General features: G+C 40.4%; 1 protein-coding gene and 1 long non-coding RNA gene across 6 annotated transcripts in view; one reads left to right on the top strand and one right to left on the bottom strand.

The window, feature by feature from the left end:
• The window catches only part of LOC140620373 (uncharacterized), a 47,907-nt gene extending 40,280 nt beyond the window's left edge, over positions 1-7,627 (top strand). Inside the window, exon 3 of the long non-coding RNA XR_012020176.1 lies at positions 5,589-7,627. This is a non-coding gene — a long non-coding RNA (uncharacterized lncRNA). The remainder of the gene's footprint in view (positions 1-5,588) is intronic.
• Positions 7,628-8,997: 1,370 nt separating this feature from the next.
• The window catches only part of TOX (thymocyte selection associated high mobility group box), a 299,102-nt gene continuing 288,376 nt past the window's right edge, over positions 8,998-19,723 (bottom strand). For all 5 annotated transcript variants that reach the window (XM_072804538.1, XM_072804539.1, XM_072804540.1 and 2 more), the window contains 3 exons: positions 19,134-19,520; positions 11,518-11,669; positions 8,998-11,125 (listed from right to left, as the gene is read on the bottom strand). In XM_072804538.1, coding sequence (XP_072660639.1) covers positions 11,089-11,125; positions 11,518-11,669; positions 19,134-19,520 — 576 coding nt within the window. In that variant the 3' untranslated portion in view covers positions 8,998-11,088. The remainder of the gene's footprint in view (positions 11,126-11,517; positions 11,670-19,133; positions 19,521-19,723) is intronic.

Genomic DNA, 19,723 nt, shown 5'->3' with positions numbered 1-19,723 from the left:
CCTTTTTAATTCTTCATCCGCATTCCTTTTTGTGAAAATATTCCCAGTCACTCAAAGTTACCTGCATTCTGGTTTTGGTTGAGCAATTCAGCCCTTTATTTAGCCTCTGCACCTAAACTCTGTTCCTGGTTTATTTTTGCTGTTCCATTATAGCATTCTGCTGGAAAAACTCAACCAAACAAACCCCTCTTTTAAGAGGACCCAAACTCTTTAGAAGGTGATCATGATTGTAAAAGGAATTTGATTTTTTCATTGCTTTTGGGAAAAGACTACCATGGGATGGTGATTGGTTCTATCTCTTTCTCTAGGGAATCATCATGTGCTTATGAGATTTTGTCTTTGAAGACATGGCTCCTTTTCCTCTTTCCTCTTTGCTCTTCCTTCTTCTTCCTTCGTAAAGTGCTGAATGAGGCAATAAGGATGAGGACAAATGCCTGCATGCAGGAATGTGAGCGAGATGGCCTTGTGAGCACTGTATAGCCCAGGTCGGGGGGTGCCTAGATTTATTGTTAAGCAAGTCTGTTTAAGAGATACAATCAGATAATTTAGATATATATATACTACTTGATTGTGTTTTTATTATCAGAAGCTCATTCTTTAAGTCAGTGTTAACCCTAGGCATTGGAAGCAGAGAACTTCAGAGTCTTCAAAGTTGATGGCAAGATTGACTTGACCTCTTCATAAATGATTAGTTTGTAGACATCTACATCAACTCTTGAGATCACCATAAAAATACAGATACAAGGGCACCACTCTAGACTAGCCAAATCAGGTTATTTGGGAATGGAGCCTGGAAACCTACTTTAATATACTAAGGTTTGAGAAATACAGCATTAATTTATGATTCCTCTAGGCCACCTTTAGATTCATGCATGTAGACATGCAGTCTACAAGTATAGGCTGCCAGTGAAAGTGGCTTTGTGTCTGTTATATTGAGGGTGGATGATTATGCTCTTAATTAAATGGGTTAAAGGAACAATTAAATTTTTTTTAAATTTTTTAAAAAATTTATTTATGATAGTCACAGAGAGAGAGAGAGAGAGAGAGGCAGAGACACAGGCAGAGGGAGAAGCAGGCCCCATGCACCGGGAGCCCGACGTGGGATTCGATCCCGGGTCTCCAGGATCGCGCCCTGGGCCAAAGGCAGGCGCCAAACCGCTGCGCCACCCAGGGATCCCTAAAGGAACAATTAAAGAGCTACTTGAAAATCTAATGGTCAAGAAAACCAGGTTTGGATGGTGACATGCTCTGTTTGATCCTATAAAACATCAATATTTGGTGCCTTTAAAGTCTCTGAGGGAATGGGAAAGCTTGAGCGTTTCTGAATAACAGGAGAGGTACTAATAAGGGGAGGGAAGATTTTCATATCCATGGCCATTGAGCTCACAGGCACACATGAGCACTCTGGGAAAAACAGAAATATCCCCAAAGAGGTAAGAGAATTGGGGGGAGGGAAGCAAAAAACCAAGGGGGGGGGGAGGGAGCTGGAAACCAAGTTGGTTAGTTTATACCAGCTATGCTTTGAGAAATTAGTCTAGTTTTTACACCACTGTATAATTCTAGTTATGAGTCACAAGAGTAGATTGTTATATATAATCTATGTACTAGCATGGATTATTATCTATCTAAAAACTATGTATATCACAGTAGATTACATGTAATAACCCATTTATACGAGGGTAGATTATTCCATATATAACTTATATATATTAGAGTAGATTATTATATAAACAATCTATATATATACTACAGAAGATAATTATATATATAATTAATATACACCGAGTAGATTATTTTATATACATAGTCTATAGAGAGTAGATTATATTTATATAATCTCTATATACCAGAGTCGATTATTATATATATAAATCTATAATACCTTTAAGACAAGAATTTAAAAAAATTATCAGCTATTATTTAAGGATTATAATGGCATTTGGATATATATTTATATGTATATAAAATGTTGTTTATCACATATCATATATTACATATTACATTTTATATATTTCCACCCGCCATTTTATGTTATATTAAAGAGTGATTTATTTATTTGAGAGACAGAGTGCAAGTGTGGTGGGATGGGGCAGGGGGAAAAGGAGTCAAGTAGATTCCCCACTGGGCATGGAGCCTGAGATCATGACCTGAGCCAAAATCAAGACACATGCTTAATGGACTGAGCTACCCAGGTGCCCCTCCACCTGCCATTTTAATCCTAAAGTAACAAGAGACAATTTTTAAAAATTCTTGTCTTAGCTCAGGGGCTAAACATAGATAACATCTACCAAGCAGTTTACATTACAACTTTCTGCGCAAAACCAAGGAGGGTAAAGTTTTGAACTTGTGTATTTGTAGGTCCTCTCTTTGAATATGTATTCTGAAGAGGGTTTTTTTTTGGTATGGTGTGCTGTCCAAATGAAAATATTTGCCATCGCAATAGCACCAAGATAAACAGGCATATATAGTACTTGTGCGCCCGTGGAAATGATCACAACTAACCTCATGGAAGAAGGCAAACATTCAAAGGTTTGCCTTTGAATCAAGGCAAGATCAAACTTGTAAATGTATTATAACACTGCTTTTAAAAAAGTAAATTGTCTTTTAGAGGACTCCTCAACTCCATTCCAATCCAAAAGCTGTGGCAGGTGGGGGTGGGGGCATGGGTGCAGGAAAATTGATGATTGAAACCTGAGACGTCAGCCAAACTCCTTTACACAGAAGAAGAAGAAGAAGAAGAAGAAGAAGAAGAAGAAGAAGAAGAAGAAGAAGAAGAAGAAGGAAACAAAGAAAGAAAAAGCCAGGGAAATAAACCTTTAAGCAAAATGCTAAAAATACGCTCATTTTGGTGCAATGAAGCTGTTTGAATAAATGGAACTAATAGTTTTTATCTAAACCATCTGTGGTGTGAAATGGGAAGTCATATAGAAAAGTCCTCAGAGACTCTGGATTGCTCTGCATTGGAACTAAGAGGAGGAGGAGAGCAAATGGAGCCGTTCTCCATTTATCTGAGAATTAACAAAGTGATCAGCCAAGTGACAATGAAGCCGACTTGTGCTGGTTGCAGGCAGTCTGGCTCCTTCAGCTGAAGGCGAATGTTCTGGGAACACAAGGCCAGAATCCTTTTAAGAGACTGATAGGTTATATAAAGTATCAGATTCTTTCTCTGTAAAAAGAGAGAGAAGAGAGGGAGAGGGAGAGAGGGGGGGAGAGAGAGAGACAGAAAGAGAAGAAAACCCAATCTAGAGCTACTCCAGGGGACCTTAGTGTTGTAAAGGACTGTCACTTCTGTTATGTTGGTCTGCTGAAACCACATCTTGAAACCAGGTGTTAAAAGTGACCCAACCCAACAGCTAGAATGGTTTTGTAGATATTGTGTATTTTGTAATACTACCCGGAAATTGCAGTTTCGTTTAGATACGCCATTGTTTTTTTCTTGTATGAAACTCTAACCAAGACCAGATTTAGGTTTCTGTGGGTCTACCTTGATAAACACACACACACACACACACACACACACACACACGATAAGATACAAAATACTCCACAGAATTGGTTACAGTTTCTGGACACATGAATTCTGACCCATTTTCTCATGCTGAACTGGAGAGAACTGGATCCAAGATAGACCTAACAATGACTATCGGGACAAGCTACTTTCATATGGTACAGTTTCTGTTTGAACCTCCCACCAATAACTCAAAGTTTCTGGAAGGACTTTTATCCACAGACCACATGCCGTGGGGACAGCTTCCTTTCATTCATTGCTTTCTTTGGTTCTTGTGTAATCACAGTGAGTCCCCCAAACAATTTAGTCCTTCACTTCCTATACTCAGTTTACTCACATGAATAATCAAAGAATTATAGGTCAGTGGGGGACAACCAGACCTATAAAGCTGTGAAGAAAAAGTTTGCTAAATGTTCCCTGCAAAGGGGTGCCTGGGTGGCTCAGTGGTTGAACGACTGTCTTTGGCTCAGGTCGTGATCCCGGGTTTCTGGGATCGAGTCCTGCACCAGGCACCTGCTCCTGTCTCTGCCTGTGTCTGCCTCTCCCTCTGTGTGTCTCTCATGATAAATAAATAAAATCTTTAAAAAAAATGTTCCCTCCAAAACATGGTAAGGATACAGTGAAGTGCCCCTCTGCCCCCCACTCCACCGTGGTCTTTCTCGAATTCTATTAAAAACAATATTAATTTGTTTGGAGTAAATGGTTGATACTGTATTCTCTGAATGTAACTGTGAGTAACAGACGTGCTTTGACTCAAGTGATGGAGCAGCTCCTTTTTAAGTAAGGTCTACCACCCAATCAAGTCGAGAGGGTGCGTTTCCGCACAATCTGAAGTTGGGCCTAATTTCTCAGAGTAGGCTACCTCTTCCAGCGGTAGCTCTTGCCCTAGAAAATGGCCACAGGAGCAGGGATATTTTAGGATTTAGAATACTCTGTGACTTACAGTCACAGATTAATTTTTAAGTAAGTTCTGCACTCTGGATTTTCTTTTGTTTGTAGCCTGGGCCTCAGCAGGACCAGGAATGGAAGTCCTGGTGGGGTTCAGGGGAACTCAGTGAGAGGCATATCTTGCCTTTTATTTTCAATAGTGAGTCACTTCTGATTGGGAGTGCTGAATTAGTATTACGTTTCATCTACCTCTCACCCACTGTCATGGTGTGTGGAAAGAATCAGGAACGGGAGCGTCTGGGTGGCTCAGTGGTTGAGCCTCTGCCTTTGGCTCAGGTTGTGATCCCGGGGTCCTGGGATGAGTCCCACATTGGGTTCCCTGCAGGGAGCCTGCTTCTCCCTCTGCCTGTGTCTCTGCCTCTCTCTCTCTGTGTATCTCATGGACAAATAAAATCTTAAAAAAAAAAAAAAAAAGAATCAGGAACAGAGTTCTCAGTCGCCTGTGGAGCAATGGGCTACTCTTAGGGCTGAGCAGTAGTGTTCATTTGTCTACACCTCCGAATCCTGCGTGATGTGATTCCAAGCCTAATATCTAGCATCAGCTTGGCCCCGAGGCCAGTTCCCTCCCCTCCCCACTACAGCGCACAGAGTCACGGAAGGTGCCAAGCAAGGATGAAGAAGTGACATCCTTTTGCATCTGCTCTGACAACTCCACCAGGTTGCGATTAATGCTCGAAAAAGCAGTCCTGTTGGAAAGACCAAGGTGACTCCCCCCGTGACACGGGGGCCCGCGTGGCCTGACCTTTAACTGCACTGGAGCGCTATTCTTTCCATCGCCTTTATGACCGGACTTGGACTTGAAACTGCCGGGCCTTACTCCACTACCAACCTCCATCTCCCCTTTCCTTGCACAGCCTTAGAACATGCAAACCTATCTTACCCCGCAGGCTTCCACCGAGTCCGAATGCCAGCTGCACGCGAGTGACTGGTCGTCGCCCCGAGCGCGGTCCCTAAGTTAGAGACCCGTGGACGCTCGCGGACCTGCCCTCCGCCCCCGCCGGGCGTCCCTCCCAGCGCTAGGGCCCCGCGGGCAAGGGCTGGTCCGAGGGACACAAAGTTTTGGGAATCTGGTGGCTTCAGACCTTTGATCGCCACTTTCTAACTGTCTTTCAAACCTTTTGCCTTGTAACAGTTGCAGGCTGCGGTTTCGCTGTCTGTGCGAGGTGACTCACAGCGCTGCGCGCCCGGAGGGGGATGCGATCACCCGCACCAAGCCACCTCCTGACTTCCTGCACCGCTTATCAGCCAAGCCATCGGCCACGAGCTGACATTTCAGCATTCAGAAGCTCCCTGCCCCCACCTCCAAAAAGGGGGAAAAAAAAAAAGTGACAGGAGGAGAAAAGGGCTAATTTGGCAATAGTTTGCTCTTGCTGTTTGGCCTGGAGAAAGACATTCAAAGTGGTGGAAGATTGTTTAGTAACAGCTGGCGAGCACCAGGGTGTGAGGCTGATTTTCAGATATGACAGGCACTTACAGGAATGCTGCCAGATACAGCTGTTTAAAAGCCTTAATAAACAGCAAGTCAATACTAATCTTTGCCAAATTAATCTTTTCCCTGACAGCCCATCAGAGCAATTATGCTTAGGCTTATTGTAAACACACAATTGTCAAACAGGGACGCTGCAGCCTTTAAAATACTGCCTCTTGGTTTGTAGTCTTTCTTCAGCAGGGTTTGTTGTTTCTTCTGTAGCACGAGAAGGCTTCCCATTTTATTTTGCAGCCACTATTGCTTTTTTTTTTTTTTCTGGCCTCGGGTCAGTGTGAATGAAATTTCATTTTCAAACGTCTTTGCTAGCAAGCTGTTAATAAAATGTGAAATGACGACAGTCAACAGGATTCGTGCTGGTGGGCTCCTTTAATGAGGCGCAATTGTGACCAGTGCAGAAATATAACATGACATTGTCCTCTGTCGTCTCCGGGTCCCAGGACGAGAACTTCATCTTTGCTCCTTACCTCTGCAGTGTAATCTGGCTCCGGGTACACACAAGTGAGAAATGAGAAGGCAAAGTCTAATGTCTCTGTATGCACATGTATTGCAAAGTATGTGTGTGTTGTTGGTTCAGGGGTGTCCCTCCCTCCCAGCCTTCCTCCTTTGTGACTGGTGACATCAGGAAGCCCTTCCGTGCCTCCTCCATCCCCACCCCTCACCCCCATGCCCTTTCTCCCAGCAATAGGCTTGTGTAAGGATTTGGAAACTTTTCTGTTAGGTCAAGGCTTATCCCTGATGGCACCTGGTTCTGAAGCTCCTTTTGGGAGTCTTAAAAGCTAGGACAATTTCTTCTTACCTGCCATGATTTAGCCAGAGTCCAGGAACTATGATCTTTTATTTATTTCATCAAGTCACACTAGGACTTGGCAATCAGAAAAAAAAAAAAATCAGCGCGTGGTTTATCGATGCTTTAGTTTAGCATCCTATACACTTGTCTCCTGAAATTTCTCTCCTGCACTCAACACTCCTACTTGTCTAGCACCTTTTTTCTCCTTTGCTTCTTGTTTTCTTGATGTGACTAGTGTGTATTCTTTTACTTTTGCAACTAGGAACTCCTGTTCAATTACATAGACTAAAAGGAAAAAAGTGGCACAACTCATTTTGAAATTCTTTGTTATCTTTTTCTAAGCTTAGATTTCTTAGTGGAAAGGTTCCATTCTTCATCGCTCCTGATGCTTGTCTGCAGTGTCTAATGCCCTTCTATAATTTAAAGAGCTTTTAAATCGTCAAGTAAACATCACACAATTCCTGTTGAGGATAATCTGTGATGTTTCACTGATCTTTCTATATATCATTGCATTTGTTGTGCACCTACTATGTGCTATGGCATTCCAAGTTGTTCTGGAAGCTAAGATATATTCTGTTTTAGGAAAACAAGGAGGAATTTGTACGGTGGGGTGACTGACTCATGAATTCACCCATCAAGTGACTCAGTGCGAGTTAAGTTTGGAAGTTAAACTCACGATGCGAATTCTGTATTGTGCCTTGCCAGTATTTCAATGTTCAGTCATCAGCAAAAGAGATGAAATTCTGTTTTTCTGTTACCTTAAAATGAGAGTTATGAAAGAAACAGGAAAGTGAAGCTCAAATCCCCTTTCAACAAATAAACATTAAGAGAACATCTGTGTGTAACAAAAACTTTAGGATGTTTATTTGGGATGTACTGGAATCTGGCAATTTAAAAAATTCCTAATTTAGTGTAGCTGTCTATGACTGATTTGAAGGGAGGTAGGTATCTTGCAAACAAACAAAACTGATTACTTCTTTGAATATTTCCCCCTAGGACTTCGTAAAGAACTGACTCCATGTGAAATCCTACCTAAAGTTACAGCGCAAACCCCATCATCTTTAGTTCCAAAGCACATTGGGTGGAATCAAATGAAATTGCCATCTTTGGTAGGTAAAAGGGTAAAATATTGGCAATTTCATATGACAGTCAATTTGCCATTCAAATGAGTAGGGCAACCCTTTTGCAAAAGGCAAGAGATCCATAGAGAAAGGTAACTGTTTATTTTTCTGATTTTGAATTTATGAATAAAAAATATGTCTTAGTGATGAATCCAAGCCAGGACATACTGTGCCATGTAGCCCTGGCTGTCTGAAGGCCACTCATAGCCCATTTCTGATGGGTTCTGTTCCTTTAAGGCAACAAATGAAAACAATCACAGAGACCTTTTGTTCTTAGCTATGTTCACTATAAACTGTAAGTCATTACCTGACCAATTCTCCATTGTCCACTCATTCATGTTTGAATGGGAATTAGGTTTTTGAATTATTCTTCTTGTGTATGTTACAGACACAAATCAACCCTCTTCTAACCCCTGGGACACTTTTTTTTTTTCTGATTACTTATAATTTTGACTTTGATATGTTGGTAAGGATACTCTATGTCCAGTTTTATTGCTGAATTTCCCAGAATGACTTTTTCTGAGGTCCGGGAATCCTGCTGAGTGCCATAGTGGGGGACCTCAGTGTACGCCACCTCTGTTCCTTGGAGTTACAAGCTATAAGCTACTGTGCCCAGGCTGGATGCTGGCTTCCTCGGAGGTGGAGGTTTCTCAAGCAACATCTCACAGTCCTAGAGCTCACAGTCCTAGAGTCCAAACTGATGGAGCTCTAGGTTTATGAGAGGGCATTCTTAGTGCTTCTGGAAAAAGCATCTGTGGCTGTGATAGGCATTAATTCCTACTCTGCTTCATCACTCCTGCCATGAAATGTACTTGGAATTTGTCATCTGACTGGGTCTGTCCTTTAGAGACTGATGGATATTCAAATAAAATACGGTCACGCATGGTAATAATTTTTATTTATGACGTACTTTCTTTTATTTACATTTTTTTTTACCCTTTTTTGGTATCGAGTTTTAACACTCTCTCTACCCTGGTTGCACACCTGCTCTAGAAAAGCTGTAAACAACATCGTACTTCCCTGTACAAACTGCCTGTCAAAGTCAAAGCTGGTTGTTCTCATCCCGGTAATTACCTCCTCAGTTTAGACTTAATGCAAGTGAAAATTTTACTTTATCATAATATAATAAATAAAAGACATTAAGTAATTAGTAGTGCTGGTATATTTCTAAAATACTAAACAGACAAACAATAAACTGTGAACTTAATCACATGAGTTCTTATACAGTTTCAAGACAGGAAAATTAGAGCTCTCAGCTACAGTCATTTTAATAATCACATTGGATCTGCATTATTTATTAGTTATTACATGCTCAAGTGATTCAAGGTTGTACAATGCCTAAAATCATTCCAAAGCAAGCATACCTTTTGTCTTTTTAACTCTGACTGGATTACACAATGCATATATTTGTATTTAGTTAAATTGCTAAGTTTATTTCACACATTCCATGAAAGAGACATCAGTCATCCTCTTGATTTCCAACCAGACCAGCTTTCTTTATGCAATCCCCTGTAAGGGAGTGATTTGCTAGCTCTTCCTGATATAAAAGCTATGCAAACCTTCAGCCAGATTCTCAAACCTTTTGGTTCCCTAGCAAATCTCTAGTACTCTCTGAATTCTCTTGGAAGACTTCAGAATTCTGGAAAGAGAAGTAGCTTGTAGAGGCACAAAAGACAGCAAGAATCTCAATTTCTGTCAATAGCTTTCAAATTTGGAATGCTTTCCTTTTCTTTTTTGCTGTCTGGTTACTCACCTTTCATTTGTAGGCATATTCTCCAGAGTACGCTCTCCTGTTCCTGCCTCCCACCCCTGCTTTAATTCCTAAATGTTTTCTGGATTTTGTGAAAAGCATGCAGCTTGAGGAATTTTAGGTGATGAGATTTCAATGGTTTTTTTTTTTTTTTTCTTTTTCTTGGAGGAGAGTTTACAGAATTGACCCAAACCAGCTGAGAACCAAGAAGCAACCCTTTTCAGATCAAGTACCCATCTGTTTAGTCTTGGAGCTTGTGTGACTTTTAGGGCAATTCTCTGTCATATTGTACGAAGAAAGAAAGTTCTTAGATATCAGGTTTTTGTTTGCGTCAACCAAAGAAAGGTAGAAATAAGGATTGGTTACTTTAATTTGCTGCTAAATGAAAAGTAGGTTTGGCTTTATTCATGTCACTGTAAAAACTAAATAATAAAGTATTCACACCAAGCGTGAATTTTTTTTTTTTGCCAGCAAAAGTTAAAACATCAAAGAAACCTCTTTCGAATACTAACAAATTTACTTACAAACACCTATATTTATTATTTCATAAATAGGCGCAACAGGTTCCATAAAAAAAGATTAAATACAGACACAGTATGAAGAAACAATAATACAGAGCCATATGTAAAGGTTATAATTTAGCTGTTTCCAATCTGTTTCTGCATCTAATAAAATACCAGGTAAGCATTTGGCAGTTTTATACATAAAAGGACTTAAATGACATTTACTAACCATTACACAAAAAGTGATACAAAAAAGCAATTTTTCTGCAGTACAAAATAAATGTGTTTGCGCTTCCCTTAACACTAGTTTCTTTTTTGTCTGGTCAATGAGACAAAGCCAATTTTGTTTTTAAATTAAAATCATTTGGGAATACGTTTTTTTTTTTTCAAATATTTTGAAAATATAGAACTATTAGTCAGTTGTTTTAAAAATGAAGTAAAAATATGAATGTTTGCCAATTTAACCCCTATTGTGAAATCAATAAACTGGAATGAGCCAGTTTCAAATTACAATTTAGCTACAAAAACATTCACATTTTATACTCTAGGAGAGTGTGATATAGATGCTATTTACAAACTTGCTATGATTGCTACATCAAGCCATTTAAAAAGTCTTTAGTAGTTTCATATAAACACCCATTATGAAAACCAATGGAAAATCCAGGACTTTTATCCGAGACATCTACAGTTGCTAAGGCAGTTACTATAGCGCAGCACTTCACAGCAAAAAACCAACATAAAATCTGAATGGTCCAAATCTCCTTCAGGGAAGAAGAAAAACAATGTCCATAAGGGATTAAAAAAATAATAAAGAAGCATGACTATTTCTTCCAGAGTGGGTGACCCACAAGCTCAAATGGTCCTAAGTGCTTAGCAACTTGTATTTTCTAATAAAATGGAGAACTGCCTTGGCTGTACAAAGCAATCCACGGTGAAAAGACTTCCCTGAATTCCTCAGTGGAAAGAAGAGGTGTTCAGACTTTCAGGTAAGGTACAGTGCTTTGTCCCTCTGCATGCCCCTGTATGAAGAGAAAATAGACAGGCAATGCCCTGTTATAAGACTAGAGCTACAGGTGACCGCGGGGGTGGGGAGTGGGGGGTGGAGGTTGGGGGGGTGGGGGGTGTGTGTGTGGCTGTGGATCTGTTCTAGCTTGAGGGATGGAGAGGGGCACCGGGGATGGGCCCAGGCCAATCGGACAGGGATCTACAGGCATTTCTTTATTCCTGGAATGGCTAGAACTGCTTAAAGACCTCCGGACTGATGTCTTCTGCTTTCAGCAACAGGGAGCCGGTCCAGATCAGCTTTTAGGAAGCAGGGAGGAAGGACGACGGTCCACGTAGGAGGGAGCAGGGCACGCGGAGCATGCAATGAGGCCCGCGGTCCACCAGGTGGCGGTGGCCCGCCGCTTACCCACTACTACAGTAGTCGTTATTCCAGTCCACCGGCTGGGCGGGAGGGTTTCTGCACCCAGAACGCACATACTCCATTGCTTGGGTTACCACTTGTGCAGCTGTGGATGTAGGATTGATTATAGTCTGATAGTCGGGTTGAAGAGTAAATCCCTGAAAGGGAAAGCACATCCACAAATAAGGATCAGAGTGCCTTTTTAGGAAGAGAAGCCCCTAAATATTTATCCATTGTTTGCAAACACAACTACGGCCTTCTTAGTGTCTTTTGCAAGGGCAAACGTATCCAGAGGGCCCAGAGAACTTAAAACAAAGGTAGAAAAGAAGTGCCCACAGGCCCATTCTTATCTTTCCTTCAGTGAACCATGTGTGAGAAAACCTTTAATTATATACTCTTGAGCTGATAAACTGAATTGAGAAACAATTTAAAATATGGAGAGGCCAAACTCAATCAGAACAAAGGGAAAAAGACCTAACCCCTCAGTTTATGTTTTCCATCAAACCTAAGGATACATTAATAGTTAATCCCCAGAATATGCAACAGAATCTTTTTTGAAGGATTCAGGCAGCAGGTGGCTGAGTGTTTTATTAGACTACACCTATTCACATATTGTTCTCGAAACCCGTTTTCTTCATTCAATCACAAAGGGACCATCTGCTTCTTCTTTTATTTGTACTTCTTTCTCAGCTAAAAAATTTCAACCAAAGCTTTTTAACAGTTGTTGGACTAATATAAGGAAAGAGATTCAAAGCAACTTGCCACTGGAAAACACAGAGAAGGAAAAGTCTAAGACAGAGCAAATATTTTTTAATTGAAAAGTCTATTAACTGGCAAATAATAATCAGACTTCAGGAAGATTCCTCTAATACACTGGTATGGTGAAGTGTTGACTTTTAATCCTTGCAAAGCTATTAAAAATTCAAGGACAGAATCTCTGAAGTATATAGCTATATCTGGTAAACAAAAAGCATTATACACTAGATTTATTTTTAGCTTATCTGGTGAATTTAAGAGCAGCATAGGCAAGCTTTGCTGGAAATGACAAAAAAAAAAAAAAGCAACTTAATTAATCTCGTGGTTGTCTCTGCTGTGGATTTTATACATGGTTTTTAACCACAGAAAAATCAAGAGATTTAAAAAGGAGCCATTTCCCATTTACTTGCTTTGGAAGGCATAATACTGAGTTTTTACTGTTTTTGCTCTTGTTTTTGTTTTAACTCAGCAGAATGATCAGAGGATTGACTTTTAAGGATATTTCCTTAGACTCTGATTCCTGTTTCAGTGTCCCTTGGGGAAACAAAGGTACCTATTATCAAATGTCTTCCATTCTCCATTTTGGCTTTAAGGTATTAATTTATTTTCCATTCCAGTGATAAAGACTGCAAGCCAATGTCCACACTAACTCCCACCAACACTGTGGATGAAAGACAAACCTTTGAATGATTAGAAACATATCACTGAAAGGTAGAGAATTCAGCTAGCCTGGCTATTTGACTTCACACAGACTAAAAGGAAGAGAATGTTCCTCATTTAACAACTGGTTTGTGGAAAATAAGTATGTTTGTGTAGACAACCCTGCAGCTCAAGCCATAAACATTTTCCAAAAGAGGAAAGTGAAAAGTAAGAAGTATAACTAGATGTTTGATTCTCCAGTCCTTTCCTGGCTGACTTACTTTCTTTGTCCAGACCAGGTTATATCTCTGTCACACAACGAGTCCCACTGGCTTCGATAAAATGTATTCATTCCATTATGGTCCTAGAATATTATCTTTTTTTCTTTCTTTTTTTTAAAATATTTTTTTCTTTATTTATTTATGATAGTCACAGAGAGAGAGAGAGAGAGAGAGAGGCAGAGACACAGGCAGAGGGAGAAGCAGGCTCCATGCACCGGGAGCCCCACGTGGGATTCGATCCCAGGTCTCCAGGATCGCACCCTGGGCCAAAGGCAGGCGCCAAACCGCTGCGCCACCCAGGGATCCCCTTTTTTTCTTTCTTAAGTAGGCTCCATACCCAGTGCAGAGCCCAACGCAGGTCTCGAACTTATGACCCTGAGATCAAGACCCTAGCTGAGACCAAGAGCTGGATGATCAACTGACTGAGCCACCCTATATATAGTCTTTGTGGGCTTATCATCCAGCTCACTTGATTTTTTTCCTTAGGGTATAGTGTGTTACTGGGGAAACAGCAGGACAAAACTCTTAAGGAGAGGAGCCTTCTGTTGACTTCCATTTTAGCCCTTGTCTTAAAGCCTCTGGCCATGGGGACTTGCGATCAGAGAGTGTGTGCATTGGTTACTGGCTATTCTCAGGTCTAGCCTATAGTAGTGGCTGAATAAATCATATTTTTCAGTGAATAAAGTTAAACACAGAGTACTGTTGGGAAGGCATGGAGTGTATAAATGTGTAAATTCCAGGGCCTTTCCTATGTTTTTTTTTTTTTTTTAAGATTTTATTTATTTATTCATGAGAGACACACAGAGAGAGAGAGGCAGAGACACAGGCAGAGGGAGAAGCAGGCTTCATGCAGGAAGCCTGATATGGGACTCGATCCCGGGTCTCCAGGATCATAGCCTGGACTGAAGGCAGCGCTAAACCGCTGAGCCACCCAGGCTGCCCCTTTCCTGTGGTTTAATGCAACGTTTTCCATATTGGATTTTTGCACAATGGACAAAACATAACCTAAAAGTAAACAAGTGCCAAAAAAAAAAAAAAAAAAAAGAAAAGAGTAGTTGGAAATATCCTGAGTTAGTTGCAGGCATACCAATAGATGAGAGAGCAAATAACAAAAACAAACCAACTCCCTTCTACCCAACCCTACACAAATCACAATCAACAACAGAAAGCACCATTGCTTTTTTCCCATCAAATGAAAATGGTTCCTCAAGGTTGGGTAAGAGACTATCAGGAGAATACTAACCTTCGAGCTATTAGTTTAAGATTAAATGGGTAACTTCAGTTTATAAAACCAAATTTATCTGTCATCTACAAAGTTCAAAGATTGAAAATTCAACTAACCTCAATGTCTAAATTTAATATCAGTAACATCAAACCAAGGATCAAGAAAAATATGAGTAAAGCCTGAAGTAACATTATTTTACATGCTCTTGATTTGGAAAATGCAAAAAAATTTTTTTTTTTTTTACTAATAAAGAGCTCTAGGTTGAACCTAGAGCTAAGAACGTTTTTATTATTGATGTAAATATGAAACAACAGTGATGATACACATTTTTGGAAAATGTTTGCTTAGCGGTCTAATTAAACAAGGCTGAATATTTTGCATTTTAATGCTCAAGAGAAAAATCACCAACTGTTTCGTAGCATGCCTGGAATTTTAAATTTCATTTTCTGGTGCCAGATTGAAATAAAAATAGAAAACGTGATAAAGATTGATTTGATGTCAGAAGGGACATTTGCTCTTTAATTAGATTTCTGTAGCCCTAGCAGTTTTGTTGTGCCACCATTGCAAGTCCTAAAAAGCCTGTAGCACAACCAAACAGTGATCCTCATATCCACACTTTACTGGGAACTAATTTCATTTCCTGCCTGTCTGGAGAGGTATTTTCAACAGGCATCAATGTTTTTGTCTTCGCAACTGATTTATTCATCAATCTCAATGTGATTTTTTTAAACCTTTAAATTACACCCAAATCCTAAAGCAGCTGTTTATTACATGAGGAAATTGAAAATCTGTCTGTGTGATATCATACAAAGATTTTTTCTTAAGGTTATAAAGGAAGTTGACAGATATTAATGATTTTTTTTCTTGTGACCTCATTCGACAATATAGTGAACAGAAAAAAAAAAAAGCAAGGAAACTGGACCAAAAAAAAAAAAAAAAAAAAGGCAGCTCCATGGGTTTGGTGTATAAAATATTATTCTAGAAAAAATGAAACTATTATTCCTGGTGGACTATACAATCGTTTTTGTAGGATATATTCATTTTTCAGAAGGATAATAAAATAGCTAAAGTAATACTGAAATATGAGATTATTTTAAAAATACGGTAGCCATTTACTTGCTTTCTCTCTCTCTCTTTCTTTCTTTTTTTTTTTTTTTCTTTTCATGTGAACATGGTCCCTGCACCCGGAAGCAAACATCTTCAGGATAAAAACCAACTTTGAGAACTTGAACATTGGCCTGCAGACTGTTAAGGTTTTAATAAATTGAGTTACATCATTGCTAACAACTTTTTAATCCTGATTTTAGATTATCAACTTGTTGCAGATGTCAGTCTCTTGACCTGAGGATCCTACTCCAATGACCTGCCCATGACCCTGACCTCATTCCCCATGGCTCTCCCCTAATTCACTGTACTCCTCACTGGCCTCCTTCCCAGGTCCTGGACCAGCCCTGCTCATTACCAAAGGGGTCCTTCCAGCCTTAAACTCCTCTCTACTTCTGGCCTCTGCTGGTTTTCCCTACCTACTCTTCCTACATCCATCTGTCCATTCATCCTATATCTGTCAGTCTGTCTATCTATCTATCTATCTATCTATCTATCTATCTATCTATCTATGACGGAATGAGAGAGAAAGCAGGAGCGGGGAGAGGGAGAAGCAGACAAGCAGACTTGTTGCTGAGCAGGATGCCCGATCCCAGGACTCTGGGATCATGATGTGGGCCAGAGGCAGATGCCTAACCTACTGGGCTACCCAGCTCCCACCCCCATCCCAACCTTCTGATTCCTATAGGCTGCTTTCTCTTCTCTGCCTTCACTTGTCTCTGCCAGCCCTCCACAGGGGCTTTCTTTATCCATTTTGGCTAAAGGTGCTATGTCTCTGCACAATCTGCAGTTTGAATTCCTGTTCAGTTTTTTTTTCCCCCCACAAGATCTTACTAATTTATCTGTTTATCTTTATTACCACCACTACACCACCACCACTCTCCAACTCTGATGTCAGCTGCATGGGGACAGAGGCCTCATTACCTGTTCTCATTTACCTTTTAATTTCCAGAGCTTAGACAGTGCCTGGCATATGCTAGGGGTTCAGTTAATCTTTTCTGAATAAATGCAATTAAAAAAATGCTTCCAAAGAACTGAGATTCTACAAACTAACCTATAACATCTTCTGGTATTTAAACATTTCTGTTACTCATTTTTTAATTGCTTACTTGTTCATTTGTCCATTCAACAGTGATTTCACTTCACCCACTGTGATCAAGGCATTGTTAAAAGTGACGTTAGTCACTGTAGTCTTTTAGCTATTTACTCTGCATTTGGGGATCATGCCATTTTGTCTTCTATTATTAATGTAGATTGAAATCAGGTCCTACCATCTCGGTAAGAATACTTTTTGAGATACACTAATAGAACTGACTTAAAGATTGATGAATAACGTGTCCAATGTAATCTGTTCTATTTTTTCCTATTCAGTTCTGATTCTCTATAGAAAGACAAATCTCTTGAGTTTTTACATGTGGCCTTATGTAATTCTGAAATGTCTGAAAACTACTCAGGATCACAGCTTGCTCATCCAAGGTGTTTGTATAGGTTGAGAAAGGAACCATCTCAGAGCAGATATATTAGAAGAAAGTGTCCTTTCTGGAGAGAGCTCTAGCCCTCAACTTGGTGGTGGGGACTGTGCTTTCCCTATTCTTTTCTCTGGGAAGAAACAGACTCATGCTAGAAGGTGGTGAGCAGAACACCTGCCCTCAGCCAGGCAGCACCACAGGCAGGAGTCAATCCAACAATGCAGGGTTGAGTTCCTCAAACTATTCATTCTTTACACAAACACTACTGGCTCATTCACATGCAAGGACACCCAAGAGTGTCCCTTTTATTGCAAGTGACCTCTGCTAGAAAGAGTGGAAATTTGGCTCTAGGAATGTCAGACACCACTGTGGACAAGGCATGATGCCAGACTTTTCCCCAGTCTTCTTCCCTAGTGAATCGAGAGCTAGTCTGTTGAATATGGATAAGTAAGACATCAGAGCTTTATCAATATCTTTGGCTTAGGGACCAGGTAAGACTTTGGTGAAGAGACTTTGGGCCATTTGCGCTCTATCATTTTAATCTTAGAGCTAACAAGGATTTAAAGGCCATCCAAAATCTTGGGAGACAGGTTTTCTAAGACAAAACTGGTCATAGTCTATAAGAATGACTATGAGAGGCAGCAGGCCTAGCAGAGAAGAATCCAGGCTCTGATTTCTGAACAGACCTGGGTTTTAAATTCCAGCACTCTTATGGGCATATGACTTAACTCCGCCAAGCATGAGTTTCCTTGCTTGTAAAATAAAGATAATGCTAGTTCCTGCGCTATAATTTTTCTGAAACTAAACACAAGGTAAAGTAACATATTAAGATTTGCTATAGTCAGCTCTCATAAATCTTGCTTACAATTATAATAAAAATAAATTTGGGGGGAAGCACTTATTGGGGCTCCACACTCACTGGGGAGTCTGCTTGAGATTTCTCTGCCTCTCCCCCAATCCACACTTTCTATCTGAAAATAAATAAATAACATCTTATAAAAATAAATTTTGGGGTAGTATATTTGGTTCTTATTCTTCCTCTTCTCCACCCCACCCTGGTCCAACTATAGACTCAAATTCCACAGAGGGTTAGATATCAGTTCTCAATAGGAAGCTTGTGTTTGCATATTTATTTATAGCTTTGGGAACAACAGAGAAATTGGATTATAAAAGTGATAGATGAATTTGACATGATTTGTAGTTTTTACCTTGATTTACAGTTTTAAAACAAGTTTTCAGGATTCTTGACTACTTCATGTTGAGTTTTGTTTGTACCATTTGCTCATTTTAAAATTTTAAAATAACACCAAATCCTAAAAGAAAATTTGACTTCAAAGGACAGTTAGGCTAAGATTGCACACAAATAGTTTCAGTGATTGGGGAGTATAGACAGAGAGGCTTCCAAACTTCCTGTGCTTTCTGATTTGTGCAGAAGCCATATATCCATTTTTAAATGAAACTCCAGTTAACATTTTTATTTCTTAGTACTTTAAAGGTTGTATCTATCTGATATTTCTGAACATCCAAAAACAATGGGTCTTATTTCATTTTGCAGCATTTATTGGACTCAACAGGCAAACCAAGCAAGACTTTCCAAACAATTTTTTTTTTTAATGTAGAATCCTCAGGCCCAAAGAGGTCTTTAGTAGGAATTGGTGCCTCAAAATTACAAATGTACTTTACTCAAGGAGCCGAAAACAAGGAGGGTGATTAGAAATGTGATTTCTGGGCAGCCCCAGTGGCCCAGTGGTTTGGCACCGCCTTCAGTCCAGGTCGTGATCCTGGGGAACCTGGATCAAGTCCCACCTCAGGCTCCCTGCATGGAGCCTGCTTCTCCCTCTGCCTGTGTCTCTGCCTCTCTCTGTCTCTCTGTGTGTGTGTGTCTGTCATGAATAAATAAATAAAATCTTTTAAAAAAAGAAATAAATGTGATTTCTAGAAATGTGGTGAGAAGCCAGCGAGAGATTAGGAAAAGAAGAAGCAATCCATTGTTGTGATCGTATAATGCCTAAACTCACCACCTGTAAATTATTATTTTTCAGAAAAGAAGCTATTTGTTGATTATCTTCCATTTACTCTCCATTAAACAGAACAGAACACACATATTCCCCCTCTTTAGCCAGAAGAGTCCAGAGCGCGAGCACATACCTGCTGCATGGTCGGTGAGTGTAAGGCAGACTGGACCTGCATGGGGAGCTGGTTCCCAAGGGGCTGCTGCATGGCGAGTGGCTGGTGCTGCTGCATGTTGAGATGCTGGTGAAGAGGTGGGCTGATCTGGAGGGGAGGAGGGGGGGACACGGCCATGTTTGCTATAGAGACAGTCACTGGCATTTGGTTATTCGGCTTGGGGGCTATGCTCCTGGGGAGACTGGGATGCATAGCAGTTAGGTGAGGATTCATTCCTGGTTGTTGGTGGTAGTGGGAACTTAGGTACAGAGCTGAGTGGGCCTGGCTGGGCCCATGGAACACTGACGGCTTTGAGTTGATCAGCTGGGGAGGTTGAGATGTCTTAACATCAACAGGTTCACTGTAGCTCTGTTGAGGAAACAAACAAGAACAGAGTTCAGAGACGGACACACGGGCTGTTGACTTCTAGCAGCAAGGTGCTCAGTGAGTGTCCGCGGGACCTCCCACGGGAATCAACACCTGTTACTCTTCTTGCCTCTTATCTAAGAAGTCCTCCACCATTATTTGTAATGCAACTTATACAAACCTGAGCTTAATTTGCCTCTTTGTGA

This window comes from Canis lupus, chromosome 28 (assembly GCF_048164855.1).
Source record: "Canis lupus baileyi chromosome 28, mCanLup2.hap1, whole genome shotgun sequence".
Taxonomy (NCBI): Eukaryota; Metazoa; Chordata; class Mammalia; order Carnivora; family Canidae; genus Canis; species Canis lupus.
Note: the sequence above shows the minus strand (reverse complement) of the source record. Positions and strands in the feature narration are given on the sequence as shown.